The sequence below is a fragment of the Psittacula echo genome (assembly GCF_963264785.1).
Source record: "Psittacula echo genome assembly, chromosome: 22".
In the NCBI taxonomy this organism is placed as follows: domain Eukaryota; kingdom Metazoa; phylum Chordata; class Aves; order Psittaciformes; family Psittacidae; genus Psittacula; species Psittacula echo.
The window spans coordinates 3,087,731-3,107,600 of NC_137758.1; the positions used below are offsets into that span (position 1 = coordinate 3,087,731).

The window sequence follows — 19,870 nt, forward strand, 5'->3', positions numbered from 1 at the left end:
CACAAGTGTTTTCTTCCAAAGAGAAAGTATTTACAATCAACTCCAACAACTGGTTGCAGTGAACGCCTGAGGGCCCCGACAGCTTCACATGAGAGCAGGAAGAGAGTGAAGTCCTTCAAAAACTTCAGGAAGTAACTGAAAATCTATGTGCCAGGGAAAGTGAGCACTGGGGGGGCACAGACCCCAGTCTCAGCAGTTGTCTTGGGGGTCACAAAGTGAGATTCAAACCCCTTGTCCTGGCCCCAGTTCCTGCATCGACCTGGAGCGCAAGCCTTGGTGGTGGGGCAGGGGCTGAGGGAGGATTCCCAGGACATTCCCAGGCAGCAGCAATGTGGTTGGTCCCGCAGCAGTACCAGCTTCCAAGGAAGATGCTCTCCTATGGGTTGGTGCCATGACAGTGCTTGAACACGAGTCCAAGCAGCCACCACTTCCCAGATGATCCAGCAGCTCGGGGGAGTGATTCTTGGAACACAGAGGCACTTAAACCAATCCTTCCTTCACCAGTTTCCTGCAGAAGAATCCTGACAACCCATCCCAAAATCCTACCAGGATTCACATCAGCAAAATGCACTGTCCCCCCCCAGCTTTGGTACAGTACAACAAATCAGGAGGGGGTTGTGGAGCTGTGCTGCAGAGCTGCTGCTTTTCACACCAGTGTCATATCATTCCTGAGGATGGACTGAGCCCAACCACCGCCCCTGGCAGCACGTTTGGTCCAAACCACTCCATTATCCTGCTCCCTCCCACCTCGCTATTTGCATTAAGTTACTCTAACAGATTGAAGTCCAAATGATAACATACATAAATAAAACTCAAGAGTTGACATAGTAACTCCAGGCTTTAGATAGCAATTGTCCAAGAAATGAGACTACCAAGGCTTTGAAACGTGCTGAACGCTGAGGTTTGTCAAGGAGGAGGGGGGAAAGAAGTAAGGAAGAAGGAAGAAGGTTTAAGCCTTCAGAGCATCACTGCACCAGCACATCAGTTCACAACCACCAGAGTCTGCAGCTGCAGAGCTCTCTGTCCCAGAAGAAACAAGTGCTTTGTCCTCCCAACATCGACAGCAGCCACTGACAGTCACAGAATGGATGCACAGGACCTTGACTCTGACCAGCAGGGAAATGTAGGACAACTGAGTGCAGATACTGCCCATTTCTACCAGTTCAACTGTGCTTTAAGACTCATTGCAAAGCCTCAGCTACAAAAAGGATCATCACCTCTGGGTATCCAGCAGAAAAATAGAGTTTTGATTTCTTAGTTTCTTTTTTTTTTGTGTTTGTTTTAATGTGAAGATCCTGCAGTTCAGCTGTCAATCATCTCTGACAGTTCCAAGAGGAGGTCGTCCTCATCCTTCCCTGGGTCCAGATCAATTTCTGCTTCCAGTTTGCCTCCTGAGATTTCCCAAATCAGCTTTTCAAAGTCATCCTCTACAGACAAAGGTGCTTTCCCAGCCCCAGTGGAGCTCAGCCGGCGCGTCTTCACTGCCACTTGGGACGAAGTTGAAGTTGAGCTTGAGAGCTCTGATGGTGCCCCAGAGCCTGCCTGGCTTCCCACGTGCAGCTCAGGGCTTGAAGAACAAGACAGAGTGAATCAGTGTATGATATTGCTTAACCAGAGAGATGGTTTCTGCAAACCAGCTCTTTAAACTTCATGAATCCTTCCTACACCTCAACCTTACACATTGTTACACCATTAATCTAAGGCTACTTTTAGGGCTGACTCTATCAGCAGGTCCACTTTTCTGTCTGGGGATCTCTCCATGAAGACAGAACCTGGCAAAGAAAGTTCCACTTTGTGGCCAGAGACCTTTACTAATTTGACTGTAAAAAGGTTAAGAAATCGACCTCTGGAGGCATTCAGAAACCCCATGAACTCACTGAAAGTCTGTAACAACCTCCAGCATTGGAAGGAAGGAATCTAAGTATTCCTGCTGGCTGCTAGACAATTGTTGCAGATTAACTGCTCCTTTGGATCCTTTATCTCAAACCTCCACTTTTTCCACATGTGAAAAAAACCCCTTATGTTTCATGTGAAAGACACAATGATAAAGAAAAAGAACAAGTGGTGGTTGTTACCTAGTTTGGGGTTTTTCTCCCCTAGGTATGGAGCTGAGGTTGTCCTCTGGCAAAGCAGGAACAATGGCCTAGGAAGAAACAAGACAGTTCTTATGATACACAGGTAAAAGACTTCTCTGTAGATTCTTCCTCTGCTGCCTCTCCCTTGGCATTGCTGAACCAAAGAACTCCTGAAGTTAGGTTTCACTCAATATACATCATGAACACTGGCACAGGGTGCCCAGAGAAGCTGTGGCTGCCCCATCCCTGGCAGTGTTCAAGGTCAGGTTGGACACAGGGGCTTGGAGCAAGCTGCTCCAGTGGAAGGTGTCCCTGCCCATGGCAGGGGACTGGAACTGGATGAGCTTTAAAGTCCCTTCCAACACAAACCATTCCACTATTCTATGATAAACTCAAGTTTAGTAATGACTGTGTGTCTTTAAGAACACAGCATTATCAGACAAAATCCTTCACACCACGGAGAATCCCAGCAGAGTATTAATGGAAGCACTGCTATTCACCTAATGAAAAGCAGGATGGCACTACAACCATCTGACAGAGCACTTCTGGATTTCAAAGGGAAGAGAGACCTGTAAAACATTGCCATTTTCCATGTATTCTCCAAGAGGAGGGTAAAACTTGGGCATACATTTTACCAGGGACCCACTACTGCTTCAGACAGTGTCCTTACCACAGCTGCTTTTCTAGCTGGAGGCTCCTTTGTGTCACCACCAGTGGTACTCAAGGGCTTCACAGCTGCCACAGCAGACGGATGACTCTCAGCTGCCTTACGCTTCAGGGTATGCTTTGTGGGAGAGGTGGTTTTCCCATCCGGAGCCTTCAGGCATGCCTTGGATTTGGCTAGAGGAAAAAGGAGAACATCATCAGTCTTGCTCTGCCTCTGGAGAAAAAAAAATAACCGAAGGGTTCTCTCCTATCAGTTCCATCATCCTTCTAGTTAAATAGATTTGGCCACTACATTACACTGTCACTGCCCAGATTTCCAGCACTACTTTCCACATAGTAAACTCTTTATTTACCAGCAAGCCATAAAAAGGATCAGAGAAGTTACAAAAAGGAGTCAGTTACAACATGAAAGCTGCCATCTTTTTTCAAAACAAGACCTAAAGGAACTCTTTAACACAGTCTCAACACCTACTCTTAGCTTTCCGTTCCTGGAGTGGAGCTGCCTGTTTCCCTGGTGATATAGCAGCTTCTTTCCCTGGGCTTTCAACCCCATCTTCCAGAGGTTTCACCAATGTCTTCTTCACAAAGTGATGCGCTGACCCTGAAGTTTCAGGGCTCCCTGATGGTGGAGTTTTGTCCTTGATGGGTTTTTCAACAGAAGGCAGCACAGAAGCTGCTTCCTTCTGAAGCTTCTCTTCCTGGTGGTGTTTCAGTTGCCGCTTCTCCCTCATTATCTCCTCAAGGTTCTTCACTTGAACTTTAGAATTAGTTGTGCTCTGATCAGAGAGCTAGAAAGAAACAAAAGCAAAGGACTAGTAAGACAAAAGGAAAACCTGAGTGGCAAGCCCTCTGAAATGGCTCCATGTGGAACAGAGCATGTTATGACCATTCAGATCTGACCTTTTTTCCATACCATGCGCCTGTAACAAGATCCATGCTGCTTTGCTATGGGAATACAAAAGCCTGCAACTCCCAATGCAGCAAGCTGCTTTAATAGAGCAGAAGGCTCTAGCTGTCATTTATCACGTTCTTTTTAAGCGAGAGAAAATTGAACAAAACCATTCCCTCCACATTAACCTCACAGATTTTATCTGCTCTTAACTGGGTTTCTTATGCACTGTCAGGTGCAAGCAGATTAATTCAAAGCTTGAAGATCTCAGTGTTGTCTGGAAACACCACGAAAGCAACAGACGGCTTCACTGCAGCACTTACCAAACGTGGGAAGAGAAGAGCATGCAGTGAGGTGCAAACAAAATATAACAAAACAGAAATGGTATGAATATATGTATGTCTTCACAAAGGACTCACCTCTGTAGGTGTAGAGACAGCTTTGGGAGAAGTCCTGCTCAATTCCACCATCTTCTTTTCTTCTCTTCCAGGTGCTTTAAACAAGAACAAAACAGTAATGATTTTCCCAACAGCAGAAGTAAAGCAACCTGGTTCCCTCTGCCTTCCTGGCGTGTTTGTTTCCTCCTGGCTAATAATGGGACAAAGGGAGAGGCTACAGCAAACAATCCCTGCAGCACTGGACCTCTCTTTCCCTCCATCACATTATCTCTTTACATGGGTTATATCATCTTAACAATGAGACCTTTAATGCTCTGTCATTTTGAACAAAAAACGGCCCTCACATTATGTTGATATGTGTTCACAAACACATATATCAGGAAGTTAACACATGTCAAAGAGGAAGGTAAACGTGGATTCAGCACAGGGAAGATCTCATATCACAAACAGATGGCAGAAAAAACCCCAGAAGAGAGGAATTCAACTACAAAGCTCCTCAATGAACGAAGTTTCCAGTGGGATATCCAGAAAACTTATGCAATTCATAGGAAATAATATGGTTGGATATTCTGGTCCTTTTTTACCTTTGTAGCCTTAACTCTTTTATCCTTTAGTATACACAGAAGGAAAAAGCAACAAGAATCCCGAGCAAACTGGATTTGCTTAACAGGAGAAGCAGGTACCAAACCATCCCATTACCTGTCAGCTTGGTGATCCGTAACAATCTCCTCCCTGTCGGGACAGGTTCGGGTTGTGCTGGTGGAGCTGGCACATTTTCTCCACTCTGCTGCAGCCGCAGAGCTTTCTCCTGCTTGATTTCCTCCAAGGTTTTAATACGCACTTCCCCTGGCTTGGCTTTCCCCGCTGGCTCTGCCAGAGGCACTCTGCTGGGCACAGATGGAGTCAGCACGCTCTGCTTCCTGGGCTCTCCCTCAGCTTTTGTCTTGGGAGGAAGCTCTTCTGGTTTTTGCTTCTCTTCTTCCAGTCGCTTCTGGTTTTTTTCAGCCAGGGCTCCTGAGAAAGTTTTGATGCGAACTGCAGGGGAAGGTTTTGCCCCTGAGTTGGGATCTTCTGCTTTACAACGTCCTTCAGCCTGGGCTTTAGCTGGAGGTTCTCCTCGTCGCTGAGAAGCTCTCTCAAGGCGAATTTCTTCCAGTGTTTTCACGTGGATCTCTCCTGTCGGCTTAGCAGCCTTCTCTGGCATCATCAAAGAAAAGCACCAAGATTTCAAGAGAGTTCAACAAGATGTAAAGCCCCCAAAATTTGTCACAGTACTAAGGAAAAACAGGTTTGAGTGTTCCCAAGAATGCACCTTAAGACAGTATCATTCTGCATAACCTTCTCCTCCTTTAAGCCACCTGTATTTTTGCAAACCAGTGCTATCCGGAGAGCTGTGGCACAAAGCCCCATCAGTATATTTTACTTTGTTACTTTCTCAGGCTGTCTGTCAGCATCAGAAACCCCTGCCACTGGCAGCGGTTCTATTCCACTTGTGCTTAAGCATCCTGCAGCTTCTGATGGCTCACAGCAGGAACATGAAACCTTGAGGCACAAGTGGAAAGCACACACAGAGCCAGAGCCAGATCTCTGACAGCAGCCAGCAGCGCAGGTTCAGCACTCCATCAAGAGGAATCGGGCAGATCACTTAAATTCACTTTTAGGGCTGTCTGGAAGTTTATGGAAAGAAAAAAGAGGAAGGCCTATTTAATACCCAGTTATTACCTGTCTCTGTGCTGGTCTGTTCCGAGGGCAATCCTAGCCTCTCCTTCAGAGACTTGGGGACTTGAACTATAAGACAGAAAAGAGTCAGGGAGACTGCATGAATCTCAATTTTGTGTTCACATTTTTGAAATGAGACAGGACATCACTGGGATTCCAAGTTACATCAAGCCCTCAACCAAGACACACAAAGAACCATTAGAAGAAAGGACAAACAAAAAACCTAACCCAATCTGTGCATCAAATCCAGATGTCAGGTTAGTGGCTGTACCTCTCTTGGGGGCTTTGTCAGCATTCTCCAGCATGTCTATCTTCTTCCCCAGCCTTTCAGCAAGGTTGCGCTTCAGTGGAATGACACTTTTAGCAGCTTCAAAGAGACAGGAAACAAGAAATACTGTAACAACATTTATCTGGAGGAGGATTTGAGAACACTCAGCCACAAATTTCAGTTCTTCCAGGTATATTTTCTTGTATTTGCCTCTCAGTTGCTAAAACAATTTGCAGTTTCTGCAGTCAATACAGCTCTCTGCCAAAATGTATTTTCCTCCTGCATACAGCAAATAAAACCCCTCAAAACCCAGTCACATTTAGATGAGGGCACCCAAATCACACAAAGTTCTTACCTGTGGAGGCTTTCCGCTTGCTCAGTCTCTCAGCAATGTTCAGTTGAATTACAGGCTCTTCCCCTAAAACAAAGGGTAATCTCTAGCACACAGGAACCAGAAGCCAGTAAAAGCATTGTCTTTCTAGCCCATGTTCCCAAAAGACACTCTTTTGGTAGCCAAAACAACATAAACGAATGGCTACCAGTAGTAGTTCTACACCTTTCTGCCTTTAAAAAGTATTTGTGTGGATTTAAACACTACCATTTATATCATTCATATCACTACTGTATGCAACTGCCACTGTCAGCCTCTTCAGAAACTGGCTACCTGTATAACGCCATCTTCTACAGGTCTTCCCTTCCATTTGTCCCCAGTTATCCCTCATTTGCACACTGACACTTGTTTTGACATCAACTTCTCTCTCTGCGCTTAACCCCAGCACCAATCTTGTCACACGCTGTCAACACATGCACTCATTCACAAACCTCACTCAACTTCTCAACTGAAGTCAAACTAAGCACGTTTGAGAGTCTGTAGGATGGTGCTAATGTATGATTAGCTATGGCTTGAAGTCAGGCTGTTAAAAATCAATTCATGATCTTTTACTGCAGTACAACTGAGCACCTACAAATGCTAAATATCTTTTCCTTTAAGGACAAAAGCATGGTTTTAATGAGAAAAATTCAACCAGCAGACTAATGTGTCTGAATTATCTTCATTATTAGTTAAGCTTTTGGTTTAGGAGCCATGAAATGGCAGTAAGAGTATTCACTGTTACCCTGCTTTGCAGATAGCGTCACAGTTCTCACTACTGTCCGTACATTCTCCTTTTCTGGCACAGGAATAGTCCGGGATTGGAGGGGATGAACAGAAACTCCTGAAGGACCTTCTGGATCAGAGCAAGCAAAACAGAAGGATGTTTAGGAAAAGAATCCAACCAAACAGACCTATCGTAAAGACCAAAGCCATTAGTTATTCATTCCTGTCAAACGTACAATGACCGGTGCACTTGGCCTCCGATTTGCCCTTGGACTTCCAATCTAGAATACCAGCTCTCTGAGCTTAAGAAAACAGACCGCTTGTCAAAGTAGCTCAAGACCTCCAACTAAACATGGAATTCTGGCCCTCAAGCAGCTCTCAGCTGCAATCATCTCCCATCCTGACCCCAACAGTGCAAAGGGTTGTATTCCCCAAAGCATAGTCAACTATCCAGGGAATATCAGAAGGATAAGAAAAGGCAGAAGTGAAGGAAATAGGGGCTATTAACTCACCACCTTGTTTTTTTGTTTTTTCCTTTAGTTTCTTCAATTTGATTTCTTCAAGCGTTTTTATTCCGAAATTCAAATTATCATCTGAAAACACAAACCAGGCTCTGAGAAACTGAGGCTGAAAGGCACACACACACAGAGCCTCCAGCTTCTACCAGCTCAGAACCTTCCCAAAGTGTTTTGCATAAACCTTGCCAACACTCCCCTCAAGTACAAAAAAGAAGCCATACAACAGATGGCACTTTGGTAAGGAATTGACACCTTTCTCCTCCCACCCTACAGGGTAACCTACAGTTTGCAGTATTTTAATCCATCTACATGTTAGATTCCTCTGTCATCAGATATGGCTTTCTACTGCTTGGAAGGACACACTTGCAGACTTTTCAACTCCACTCTGTGGCTCTATTTTGTTCTATGCAAGTAAACAAGGAGGAGTTTACCTGTTTGAGCAAGGCACATGTGACATCATTAGATAGGAATGAGCTCATGGGAATACCTGACTGCTGACCCTGTGTTCTAATGCAGTTTTAGAACATACTTTTGAGTTCACTGTGAAATCCTCCTTCCAATCCCCCCTATTAGAGCTGTTGGGATACCTTGCTTGGAATTAGCGTTCGATTTCCTAGTGGAAATTATCCGCAATCCATTATGGGCTTCTGTTGTTGGTTGCTGGATGGCCATTTTAATGTCATCCCCTTCTTCAGAAAGCTGGTCTGAAAAGCAAAAATAAACCTATTCAGTTGCAGAATAGGGATTAGATGGGATTTCTCATGCTTATGCAGCTCACCCAATGACATTTCAGTCCACGATCCACTACACAATTCAGGTATTCTGTGATTTACACATTCACTTAAGAGAAAAAATGCTCACCATCATCATCTTCATCATCATCTGCAGCATTGATTACAACTGGGGGATGTGTAGGACTTGGGACATTTTCAGAGTTTTCCACTTTCATCACCCCCCTCAGCTGGGGAGAGGGATTTGACTGAACAGAAAGTTTGTTTTGCTGCAGTGACATCTGAGGCATTTTAGCATCATCTTCCACAGACTCAGGTGGACTTGGAAGTGTAGCTAGAGGAAGAGGAAGAGCAGCTCTTATGCAGCCATTTAGAACTTTGACCCCAATGTTGCCATCACTGTGTAGATATGGCAGATAATCCACCTGACTACTGAATTCAGAGTTTCCTATTCCCCAACCCAGGTTACACTATGAGCAATGTTTCCCTTCATGCACAGATCTCAAGCCCCACCACCCAGAAAGGATTAAATGAGGGGAAAGCAACCTGAAAGGCAAAGATCCCACAAAGCACAGAGAAGCTGAGCATGAAAGAAAAGATTAAATACCAGAATGACATGCAGGTTAGCTGAGCACCTGACTACAGCCTTCTCCTTGCACTCATAAACTAGCAGTTCCTTTATGTGTTCTATGGCATAGTACCCACTCATAAGCAATACTCAAGATTAACTACTTAATCCTTCAGGAAGAAGGACCCAAGAAACTCACTTTTGCTTGGAGGTAAGAAGAGTCCATCAACGTAACGTCCTTTGGTGTGATGAAAAGCGCAGTTGGATTTTTGGCAGCCCACTGGCTGGTTCTCCCAGTAGCAAGGAATCTCACTGCGCTTCTTCTGAGGACAGAAAGAAAGCAAAGCTCATGGTGACACTCACCTTGATTTGCAAAGCGACATTTCCCACCACAAGTGCATCAGAGACAGGCTGTGCACTGCTGAAACATCACTCCAAAGGTCAATTTATCACTAGAAGTATTTTAGCTGTAACAATTTAGCCTTAGCTAAGCTTAGCTGTATCGACAACCTGTTACCTACCTTTCCTACCCAGTTTGAGCAGACAGGCACTCTCACACATCAATTCACGTAGGATAAATTAATACAAAGTGCGAAATACTGGGATTATTCGGAGGGGAAAATGTCTTCAATTGCCCAGTTAAATCTACCAAAGCTTATCTTCAGAGCCTTGGTTCCTTCTCACGTTTTCTCTCCCTGCCCTGTACTACCCCAAGAGGTAAGAATGGCACCAGGTGAAATCCAGGAGCCACTATGAAGCCCAGCCCTCAAGAGGTGAGTGCAGGCTGTTTGCTGTCACCCTGCTCTAGCACATTTAAGCAGTCAGATCAATGTGGCTGCTATTTCCTCTTAAGAGCATAATGTCAGCACCTAATACAGTAATTTCGTGTTGAGATACGTGTAAGAAATTGATCTTTTCCTTTCCCAACTTCCTCCCACCTCTTAGCATCATTTTGAAGCAATGTAAAAGCACATTCAGTCCACCTACAGCAATGGAAAACTGCTTTCAGTGATTTATTTTGAGAACATATCTTTTAGGCAAACACTCACATCGATTTCCATGTGTCTGAACCTGCAGATATTCCTGAAACAGCGACCCTCTTGCCAGAGTGTGCAGACTGTTTCATTTCCCAGAGCAGCTTCGCAGTGGCGGAAGGAGCAGCTGTCTCCCTGGAGCCAAAAGGGAATCAAAAAGGTAAATGAAACAGTACAGCCTAAAAAAGATGCCCATGATCTCAGAACTGGCAGCCAAAACTAACTGCTTATTAAGTTAACTGAAGTCTGTGGGTTTCTTCTCACTCTTCCCCCTCCTCTCTCAAAACTACAAAGAAAAAAGAAACCAATCCCAAAGCAAAAGAAACCCAAACATACCTTGTTACACGTGGAATAGAAATAGAAGTAGCAGTCATCTCCTTGGTTAGACATAATGGACAAAGCCTTAGTATGGTTGTACAGGTTCACTCAATAGGGACTTCCTCCAGTCTTCCAGTCTGAAGCTGGCTTCACTTTCTTGGACTGAAATCTTCTACTGGCTTGATCAGTGAAATCTTCTTTTTAAAAGTAACCCTAAAGGAAGGCATCAAGTGAAAAATAATGGAGGAATGAGCATTTTTCCAGCTGCTTCCTGTGAATCAAATTAGTCTCTTAGGAGGGGGCAACATCTTGAAATCAGCTGGTTACAAAACTATCCCAATACTAAGTGAAGCTGCACAAGTTTTGTCAGCAAGCATTTTCTTCTGTGTCCTTAGCAATCGTTACATGCCTTAGAGCACAAGACACTACTGCTGGAAGCCCAAGTCTTAAAAATGTGGTCATACATTTGAGTTATCAGTCAATGGTTAACTAGTAATTCTTATAAAATATAACTGACACAGTAAGCTTTCTATTCCCATCCCCACAGATTTCCCTGTTCACGTACCTGGCCAACTTCAGCAAAGGTATTGATCTTCAAAGACTTCCAGTTAACTTCTCCTGTAGGCCGAACCAACACTGAATCCGTGAATTAATAATAAAGGGGTAGAAAGACTTTTCCTCCTCACATTGCCAAGGAAACCTCTCATCCACAATTCAAACATAGGATGTGCTTTTAAACATCTTACAACTAATGGAGGAAGCAAGTCCATTGGAATACTGTCAGACTGGAGACAGCCAGGGTTAGTTAGCTCTTCAAAACAGGAAAAAACCAAAAAAAAGAGGAAAAAAAACCAAAAAAAAAAAAAAACAACCCAGGGCATTTAAAGATGAACTTGTGATTCAAAGTGGCTGCAAAAATGAGGCTCCATCTTCCACAGCCGGGCAATTGCCATTTTAATTTGGTTTGGTTTTTAATTTAAAATGCAGTAAAGTTGCAATTTCTGGTCTTCAAGATTTCTTCACCTATTAAGAAAACACAAAAATCTTCCCCCATCTTTATGACCTGTACAGCAAAAAACAGACTTTGTGTGTATAAATCCACAAATATGTATATCCATACACATCCGTGTTTATACACACAGCAAGAGTGAGGGGTAACAAAGTCAGGAAAGGTGAGAGGAAAAATGTGAATTTTGGGCTATCTGCCCCAGAGGATTGTAAACAAAGTCTCTCATTTGGAGGGAACTGGCAAAAATCAAAGATCTACGGAATATTTTGATGACTATGCCTTTGAGGCTGATGCTTTTTATAGAAAGAAATATGGAACAGGAGTGATCTGAGGCCAGCACACAAAGATGCATAGGTCCGTACATGCATACAGTGGAAACACACACACACGTGCACAGTACATGTTGTATGATATCCGGGTGGAGAACAGCTCTGAGCCCCCATCAGCCACGTTGAGTTGCAATCAATCACCAGCAGGAAGGCAGCAGGTCAGGGTATGCCAAGCTTTAGGAGGCAGGGAAACGTTCACTTGGCCAGTGGCATGGCTGCATGATACTAACAATTTGGAATTCCTTTGGTTTTAGGAAAGAATTTGTTTTCACAGCAGAGCAAACACTATGAATATGCCATCATATGCTGCTCCTTAATCTCTATATCCATCATTAGCTATTGGTGTAAGATCATGGGAGGCTTGGAAAGATGGCTTAGGTCCAATTCAACAGGGATGATTTTTTGGTGCCACCAGAGCTGAACTGATTTTACTTAGCTACAAGCAATTTGGGTTTTTTTCATGTGAAGTCAGATGCTTCGATTCTTATTTAAGATTCTAAATGCCATAAAACCTGCAACCAGACCAGGTAAAGTTCAATTTTAAGTGATTCTGACCCCTTTCACTAAAATGCTGCACATTTCTGTGCAAAGTGTTTCTGAGTCTTTTGGACAAAACTGAATGAAATAGTTCTTACAAATTAAGAATAAAAGGTCAGAACCTTTTTACTCACACAAACACTAGTGAATTTTCCAGGATATTTTTTTTTTTTTTTGGCAGGGAATTTTCCCACATCTAAAATAAAGAGAGCAAAAGTTGGGTTCTCGTATTAGTTACTGGGTTTTGACCGCTTGACAGAGGGAATAAGAGCAGTGGTTAAGTGCAAGGGCTTCTTCCCTTCCTCAGTATCGATGGGACTATTTGCTTTTGACCTTTAGCACCTTCTAAAACGGACTTGGTGTCATATAGATCCCTGTGCCTCTACTGCTAAAAATTACTGGTGCTCCTTCATGGAGAGCTTTGCCAAGACGCCTTTCTCCAAACGTGTTCCAAATACCATTAATAGTTCAATGAGATTTCAAGCACGGCTCTCGAGTCTGCACAAGCCAACAAGGAAAAAGATGGCAATTGAGGACCACTGCTTTGCTGAGCAGAGCCATTCAAACACAAATGGGAAGGAATTCACAGTCTAGAAGCATTTCTTTTCCCTAGGAAGTGAGAGACACCTGTACAATGCAACATTACTTTATCCATCACCATGGGGGAGAAAAGAAATCCCCTTGGAGCAGCTCAGCACTTTGCTTGCTGCCTTCTATATTCCTGAGCAGACTTCAAGAGCTGTTCAGAATGAGAATGGATCTTGTTTAAGGAATGGGAAAAAAGCAAAACTTTAAAAGAAACACAAGAGAAAACCACCACATTTCCCACCCACCAAAAAAAAAAAAAGAAAAAAGATTAAAAAAATTATCCTTTCATTTTAAAAAAGGTTAACTTAAAACCTCTTTTGGTTTCTTCTTTTAACCTTGGAGCAGTTAACACACAACCTGAGCGCTAAGCAGAGATCAACTGAACTAACCTCTGAAGCTCTGCGTAAAAATGAGTAACTCTGGAGCACTCAGCAGGTCTCTCATGGAAGCTGATGAGAATTTTAAACCCTTTTTTTTTCCCTCCAGAAATCTATCAAAGATTTTGTTTGAAGAGATTTTGACTTCCTTTAGGAAAAATGAAAGAACTACAGATGCAGTAGGGGTGGGGGTCACGACTTTTGGTGCCAACAAGTGCCATAAAGTCTACCTTTGACCAAGGGAAGATAAATAGTACAAGGAGAGTCTGTAGTTTGTTTTACAAGCTTGTCATTCTCGGAACTGAAGAAACAGCCCTACTCCCTGGTCTGACCCTCCAGCTTGCTGCCTTGCCTTTGTCCTGGATCAAGGAACAAGAAGGGAACAAACAGGATGGTTTTGCACTCCAACAAATGCATGAGGGAAGTATTACTGTACCTACCTATGGGCACTTTCTGGTTATAAGGTATGAAGTATTTCACTTGGACAGTCTCTCTTGCTGCTCTACCTTGTGTCTTTAACCTCTTAAAAGATAATAAAGATGCTTAACACCCGTGTTTGTTGGAATAGCTGGATGGCAAGGAAGGAGAAGCACCAGGAACTGAAGTGCAGAACAACCTATTGCTAACACATCTCACTCTCTCTGGAAATCTAAAGCTTGTTTGTCCAAAGCAGAAGCAGAATACTCAACATTTCTACTCTTTACGTTTCTTTTAGTCAACTCTAGCTGTTAAATGCTGCCTAAACATGGATTGCAGGCATGTGCTGAGTGAGGGTGACAGCACTCAAGAGCCTTGCAGAGCAAAGACCACAAGGCTGCCAGCCAAGAAAGCAAAGGTGAAAGCAGATGATCGGCCCAGCTTCCTCTGCCACCGAGTCAGGATCATCTTTCATCGTGATCTCTGAAAGTCAGAGCCATGAGTTGTGGTGTGAGTTACTACTACCCGGAGGCACAGCTGCCCCTCACTAGAGCAATTCTGTTTGAAGATGTGCCACTTCAGGGATCTGATTGAGGACATTCTTCCTTAAAAGAGGCAAATCAGTCTGTTGCTGAAAGAGCTGACTGGCTGTCAAAGACTAACCCTGAATTGAATACAGATGCAGGAGGAATTATTCAAAGCAGGGATCTAGTGACCCTAGTGGCCAAGATAAAGCATTCAGATCTGAGCTCTGTAAAAAATCAGTTTCACCCATCTCCCAGTTGAAGAGTGACAATAATACCTTTGAGCTGAAAGTTTCTACATGCTCTGCAAAGCCAGAAGGACTGATGGCAGCAGTTGATTAAGAACTCCAGTTCTCCACTGGCCTCCACCTGCAGGCCAAGAATCCTGCACCCATCAGACACTTGGGACTACTGGGATGAACTGAGAATAGCTCCATTCTCCCTCGGGGAAGGATGCTGCTCCACCTTCTGCTGGTTTAAAGTCACTTTAACACATAAAAGGTAATGAAAGGTTCACTGAACAGCAATTTCCTGCTTCAAGTGATCCTGTAGAAGATGGTTTGAATGCTGGAGTTCCTGAAGAATTTGATGGGCCTTAGCAGCATGATCAAGGAAATCTCTTAAGTGCCTGCTAACCTGTTCTCAGGCTCCTGTGCTCGAAGTCCTAAATCATTAGTTTTAACCTAGCACTGTGTGCACAAGCTCAGTGGAGTTGTCAGGAGCTGGAAAGCCAGGGACGGATTAAGGGAAAGCCACACATGAATTTGGTAACTTGGTTCTTGTAGGACACTTCCTACTGCACAAGTTTTAGTCGAGCCAGGGGGAAGGAGCTGTCTTCTAAAAAGGGACTTCTGGTGGTGCAGTGTATCCAAAGATCTCCAGTGGGCCATCACTGTCCGGTTGTCGACGGTTGGTTCAGGGTCCACATATCAAGAGTTTAATGTGTATTTTTGTGTTACGCTTCCTCCAAAGCCGTGGAAAATGTTTCTTCCACAATGCCATACAGTCACATTAGAGATAGAACTGACACTCTAGTGCTACAATCTGTAGGAATTTCTAACAAGTTGGCCTTCAAAAAGAGTATCTTCAATAATGAGTTTAATAATAGTCCTTTTTATCTGTTATTTAAGTGCATTTTCATACCTGAGCTCCTTCAGACCAGCATGAGGTTGAAAGTCTTGCGTCTCATGGCCAAGATTCATGTCTTTTCTACTACCAAGCACCCACTCAGTAGGTAAAGATGGAACAGGAACAACCAAGCCTGGAGGTGTTAAAGCACAACTAAGCCTATCTTAGCTCAATACATCACCTTCACAGAGCAAAAATTCATGTGGAACAGTAGAAAAATCCAGAAGTGCTTCCCAAGCTTCAGGTTACCAGCAGCACCATCACAGAGGTCCAGCACAAATGGTCTGCAAGTGCTGCTGAAGTGCTGAGGCAAGTCCCTGCCCAACACTGCAAGGAGTGTGCCAGGTATGCTGGGGGTCAACTGAGAGGTTCCACGCAACAGATGCATTTGTCCTAATTTCTGGCATCAAAAGGCTTTTGGCAGCATTGCTTTCATGAAGTAAACTCCCTCTATCTTCTCCAGATGCTCCAGAATCCACCACTGCTGCAACTGCAACGGCTGTGCCAGTATGAGCCATATCCATGGCCAATCTCTTTGACAGCTCCTGTTTCCCCAGGCACATTTGCAGTCCACTCATCTCCTCTTCCAGCTGAAACACCAGCCCGCTGGCTCTGCCACAGCATCACTGCCAACATGAGAGCTGCGAACACACATCAACCTCCCGCTGTTAGCACATCACCAGGGAGATGGCTGACACACTCAGCATGGAGATGTCACCAAGGAGTCAGTGTCCCCAGACAAATACCTGGCCCACCATGGATGGTTTGGGGTCTTTTTGTGTCCCACAACTGAAGTTTTTGCTCTTCCTCCAGGCAACCATGGGTGCTTTAACAGACTGTGGTCCATAAGGAAGCTCTCTCCATCCTGCCCAGGCACCAGGCGTGATAGCAGCACATGCAGGTGTAACAGTACCTGCAGGTCCCAAATCCTTAACTGATTTTTACATAGCACCAATTTTTAATGTGGTGGCTTTCCCTTAATGCATAACCCCTTCCTTCCTATATTTTTAGTGGGTGGCTCTCTATTATTCTCTCTGTCCATCAGCTTTTCCTCCTAGTTGTCCCAACGGCCATCAGGAATCAATTCCAAACTAAGGAGACTGCTAAAGCTGCTACAGCTACTCCTGGGTGAGACTGGGATACTTAGAGAAAGAACAAGGGTCTTTTAGCTGAAACCAACACCAGGCCCTGGCAGCAATTTACTGTGATGAGTCATCTCCCTCCCCAAGTGTTGAACTAAAGCTCAAAAAGAACCAACTTCCTCTGGAAACAGCCATTTGGAAAGGTGCCATCTGAGCTGAGAAGCAACAGCAAGCGGAAGTTTTCTCCAGACTGGCTTTCCTCCAGGAACACCTCACTATCCAGCAAGAAATCCAGCCTATCTGTTCAGCTTGGGTACTTTCATGTGTGTCCAAATTCACCCGCGTGCCACAGTGGTGCTTCTGATACCCCTTCTAAACCCCTGTTCCCAGGAGATCTGCTTTTAACAACCAAATAACACAGTGCTTTATATAAGAAGCACGGATGGCCCAGAGCTCCATCTCAGCGTGCACTCCAGAACACCAGCTCTGGGAACACTCCATGAGCTCCCAACACTGACCCCTGCAACAGCAAAAACCACTTTTCACTTGCATTACGAACATCAATGTAAGAAAACAGAAGCCTCTTGGATCCAATTCTTAACAAACAACAACAAATGTCACCCAACTGGGTTCTTTTAAGCAATCTAAAGGAGAAATTAAGATGACAACCGGGTGCATCCAGAGTTAGTCAGATCCTGAAGGCAATTAGCTCCTTTAGGAAACGGAGGAGCAATTTGTCAGATGACTACATTACAGCACGCCCCTTATACGCATTGCTACAGAAGGAAGGCACAAGGGTTTAACTGAAAAAAGCATACAATTGTAAAGCACCTGCACTGAGATCTTCAACTCGAACAACCGAACCCTCCCCGGGCTGCCCGAGCTTTCCGTTTCCCGGGAGAGCACCGGAATGGGGCGGAGGGGGCACAGCCGAGCCCTACAGAAGGGCTAACGGCGGAGGGGAGGGCCGAGGTAGGGAACAGGAGAACTGCGGCCCAGCAATGGGGGAGCGGGGCCTAGGGCCTACCTCGGGCACCGGGGAAATACTCCCCGTCCCTAAAGTCCCGCGGCGCCGAGGCCGGGGAGGACGCCTCCTCCTCCCTCCCGCTGTCTACGCAGAACCCGAACTGCCCCAGCACCCCCCTTCCATTGCCTACAGACACCCCGTTGTGGAGGGCTCAGGCCGCGGCCCGGGCCGCCCGCCCTGCCGGGCCCTGGTGCCGAGGCCTGCTTCCTCTGAGGGGAGCGCAGGGGACCCGGTGCTGGTGAGAGGCCATTCCCCAGCCCCTGCGGTCTACGAACGGCTCTAGTTACCGGCGAGCGGGGACTTTACCGAACCCCAGGGGACCGCCGCTGCCGTCGCCGCGTCGCCTCGATCCGCCGGGGCCGACGCTCGAGCTCTTGCCTTCCCCGCTGCCAGCCTCAAAGATGGCGCCGGGCGTACGGGCAACCTCAGGCACCCGCTGCCAAGATGGCGGGCGGAGAGGCTTCACGCCCGCCACTTCCGGCCGTTGGAGTCGGCTGGGACGGAGCTCCGCCCACTCGAGCGGCACAGAGGCGCGGGCGGCGCCGGTAAACAGGAGGGGCGGGCAGGAAGCGTAAACAAATAAGCAGGTGGGCGGGTTTTTTGCCGTTTTCTCCTTCGACGAATCCCAGCGTTTCGTTTAGCTCCAGGCAAATCCCTTCGCCATGGTGGGAATGGGATAATTCCCCCCCCGCCCCCCATCTGTAGCCCGGCTGCGGTGCCCTGCACCCAACTTCCAGTCAGGGTGTGCGCCCTGCCCATCATGGCGTCAGGTTGGGGTGTCTGAGGGAGCTATCTCCTTCCTTGTGGCAATGCCTCACCTCAGGGTTGCTCTTTCCAAGCTGGACGCTATATTATGTTTTAAGCGTGTTTCCCCAGTGCTCGCCCTGGGCCTTGGGGACACCTCTGAGGGCAAAGAAGGGAGGTGCATGGGAGGCTCCATGGTAGACCATAGACCTCAACCTGCCTCCCTCAGCTTCCCTCCATCCTGGTGTCCTGGGTGTTACAAGATGGCACAGGCACTGCCCTGAGAAAGCAGGGCTGAGGCTGCACAGTGAAGCTTTCCCACCTTGTTCGTGTCACCCAGCTCCAAGGGTAAGTGTGGGCAAGGTTTGGATTGAACCCCATCCCTTCAGCCTCCCCCCAGCACCATCTTCTCCTCAGGGCTTGGCCTTGGTGTTACTAAAGACCCAGAGAAGCAACCAGCCCTCCATTGAAGGCAAGGAGTTAAACAGCTCCAGTGCAATCAATACACTTGGGAATCAAGTATTTCAGGGGGTTTATTTCCCGTTGTCCTTCTTATCTAGGCCAAGTGCCCCTATGGAGGCACAACAGTTCCAGTTCAGAGGGAGGACATGGCTTGAAGCCGGTCTCTAAGAGCTGGGGATCACAACTTCCACCATGCATCACCTCAGAGGTGCCATCAGGGAAGGGTTCAAGGGAGGATCTTTGCCCCAGAGCAGCTCAAAGCATAGCCCAGCCATGCTGGTTTGGATGTCATTTGACAGCCAGTGCTGGTCTTTGCTCAGGGATGGGATGCTTTTGATCCCCATCCCTCTTCCCACCCCTCAAGCCCCTCTTCCAAGCTCCAGCTTGCTCCAATGGGAAGCCCGAGCATCCTAGGAGAGGATGCGGGATGGATTTCACAAGCTGGTGGACACACATCAGGTACATGTGGGCACATTTTATTCTCTGGATGCACTTGCGCAGTGTTTCTGCTCAACAGCCAAAGCTTTATTGATTCCAAACCAGGACCCTTCTACCCCTTCAGATTTCTATGTACCCCCTTTTCCCACCCCTCAACCACTCTTTTGCTTCCACTTGGATTATTATCCCTGCTTGGAGTCTGTTGTCTCAGAAGCCACCAGCTGACAATTCATTCAAGTTTGGTTTTTCTCCCCGAGAACCATATAAATTACATGCAAAACATTGTACATAGAGATTAATATCAAAATGCATTACAGATCAGGTGCACTTGAAGCTGGACTCTAGGATATGGCAAACACACCAGGGTACATATTGCTTTGAAACCACCATTGTTTTTTGTTTTAATGTCATGCATACCACATAATAGTCTTTTGTTTTGTATTTTTGGGGTTTTTGTACAAAAATACCAGTGCTTATTATACTTAGTTACTGGAAAAGAAAAAAAACCTCAGGTCTGCGATCCCTCTTCAAAAGAAAGGTTTGTTGTGAGAGCATTGGATAAATATATATACACACACATAAATGTTGATTTAATACTGTATATATATATATATTTATTTAAGGGGAGGAAATAAACTAAAGGCAGTTTTAGCCATGGGCTTTGCTGAAGGAAAACTCCATTCTGTTGTTGAGCAGGAGGATAACAGAGGCAGAGCCAGAGATCAGCCCGGCTCAGTGGCAGGGCAGCAGAGAGATGCTGGAGAGGAACAGCCAGGCATTGCCCTGCAGGTAGGAGAGTGGTCCCCTCCCATCACTGAGCCCCCCTGGGGAGAGCTGGGATGCAGGAGGATGGTTTATGGGTTGCGTGCTCCATGGGTTGATAACCTTGAAGGAGCTGGACCAAGCAGCGAGAAGCGATGGCAGACAG

General features: G+C 45.8%; 1 protein-coding gene across 7 annotated transcripts; it reads right to left on the reverse strand.

Annotated features, from left to right (window-relative positions):
* Window positions 1-6: 6 nt before the first annotated feature.
* Window positions 7-17,753, reverse strand: ZC3H11A (zinc finger CCCH-type containing 11A). 7 transcript variants are annotated; one of them, XM_080632692.1, is made up of 18 exons: window positions 17,586-17,753; window positions 10,846-10,898; window positions 10,299-10,493; window positions 9,978-10,097; window positions 9,128-9,251; window positions 8,491-8,694; window positions 8,217-8,333; window positions 7,624-7,704; window positions 7,131-7,241; window positions 6,371-6,433; window positions 6,019-6,114; window positions 5,751-5,816; window positions 4,728-5,225; window positions 4,050-4,123; window positions 3,214-3,529; window positions 2,746-2,915; window positions 2,076-2,143; window positions 7-1,567 (listed from the first exon to the last, which is right to left on the reverse strand). In XM_080632692.1, exons 3-18 carry the CDS (start codon window positions 10,350-10,352, stop codon window positions 1,303-1,305), a joined length of 2,427 nt encoding a protein of 808 aa, XP_080488818.1. In that variant the 5' UTR covers window positions 10,353-10,493; window positions 10,846-10,898; window positions 17,586-17,753; the 3' UTR covers window positions 7-1,302. The 7 variants fall into 7 exon arrangements, with proteins under 7 accessions (XP_080488818.1, XP_080488816.1, XP_080488817.1 ...); XM_080632690.1 differs by having other exon boundaries at window positions 10,846-11,343; XM_080632691.1 differs by having other exon boundaries at window positions 10,846-11,343; window positions 17,605-17,722.
* Window positions 17,754-19,870: the final 2,117 nt, after the last annotated feature.

What these genes read in the sequence shown, in the direction of transcription:
- ZC3H11A (XM_080632692.1), bottom strand. Translation starts at nt 10,352, where the DNA reads ATGTCTAACCAAGGAGATGACTGCTACTTCTATTTCTATTCCACGTGT. An exon ending in AAAAACAAAAAAACAAGGTG is followed by an intron (nt 7,242 to 7,623) that starts GTGAGTTAATAG and finishes GCTCTGATCCAG; the next exon opens with AAGGTCCTTCAGGAGTTTCT. An exon ending in CTGTCTCTACACCTACAGAG is followed by an intron (nt 3,530 to 4,049) that starts GTGAGTCCTTTG and finishes GTTTCTTTCTAG; the next exon opens with CTCTCTGATCAGAGCACAAC.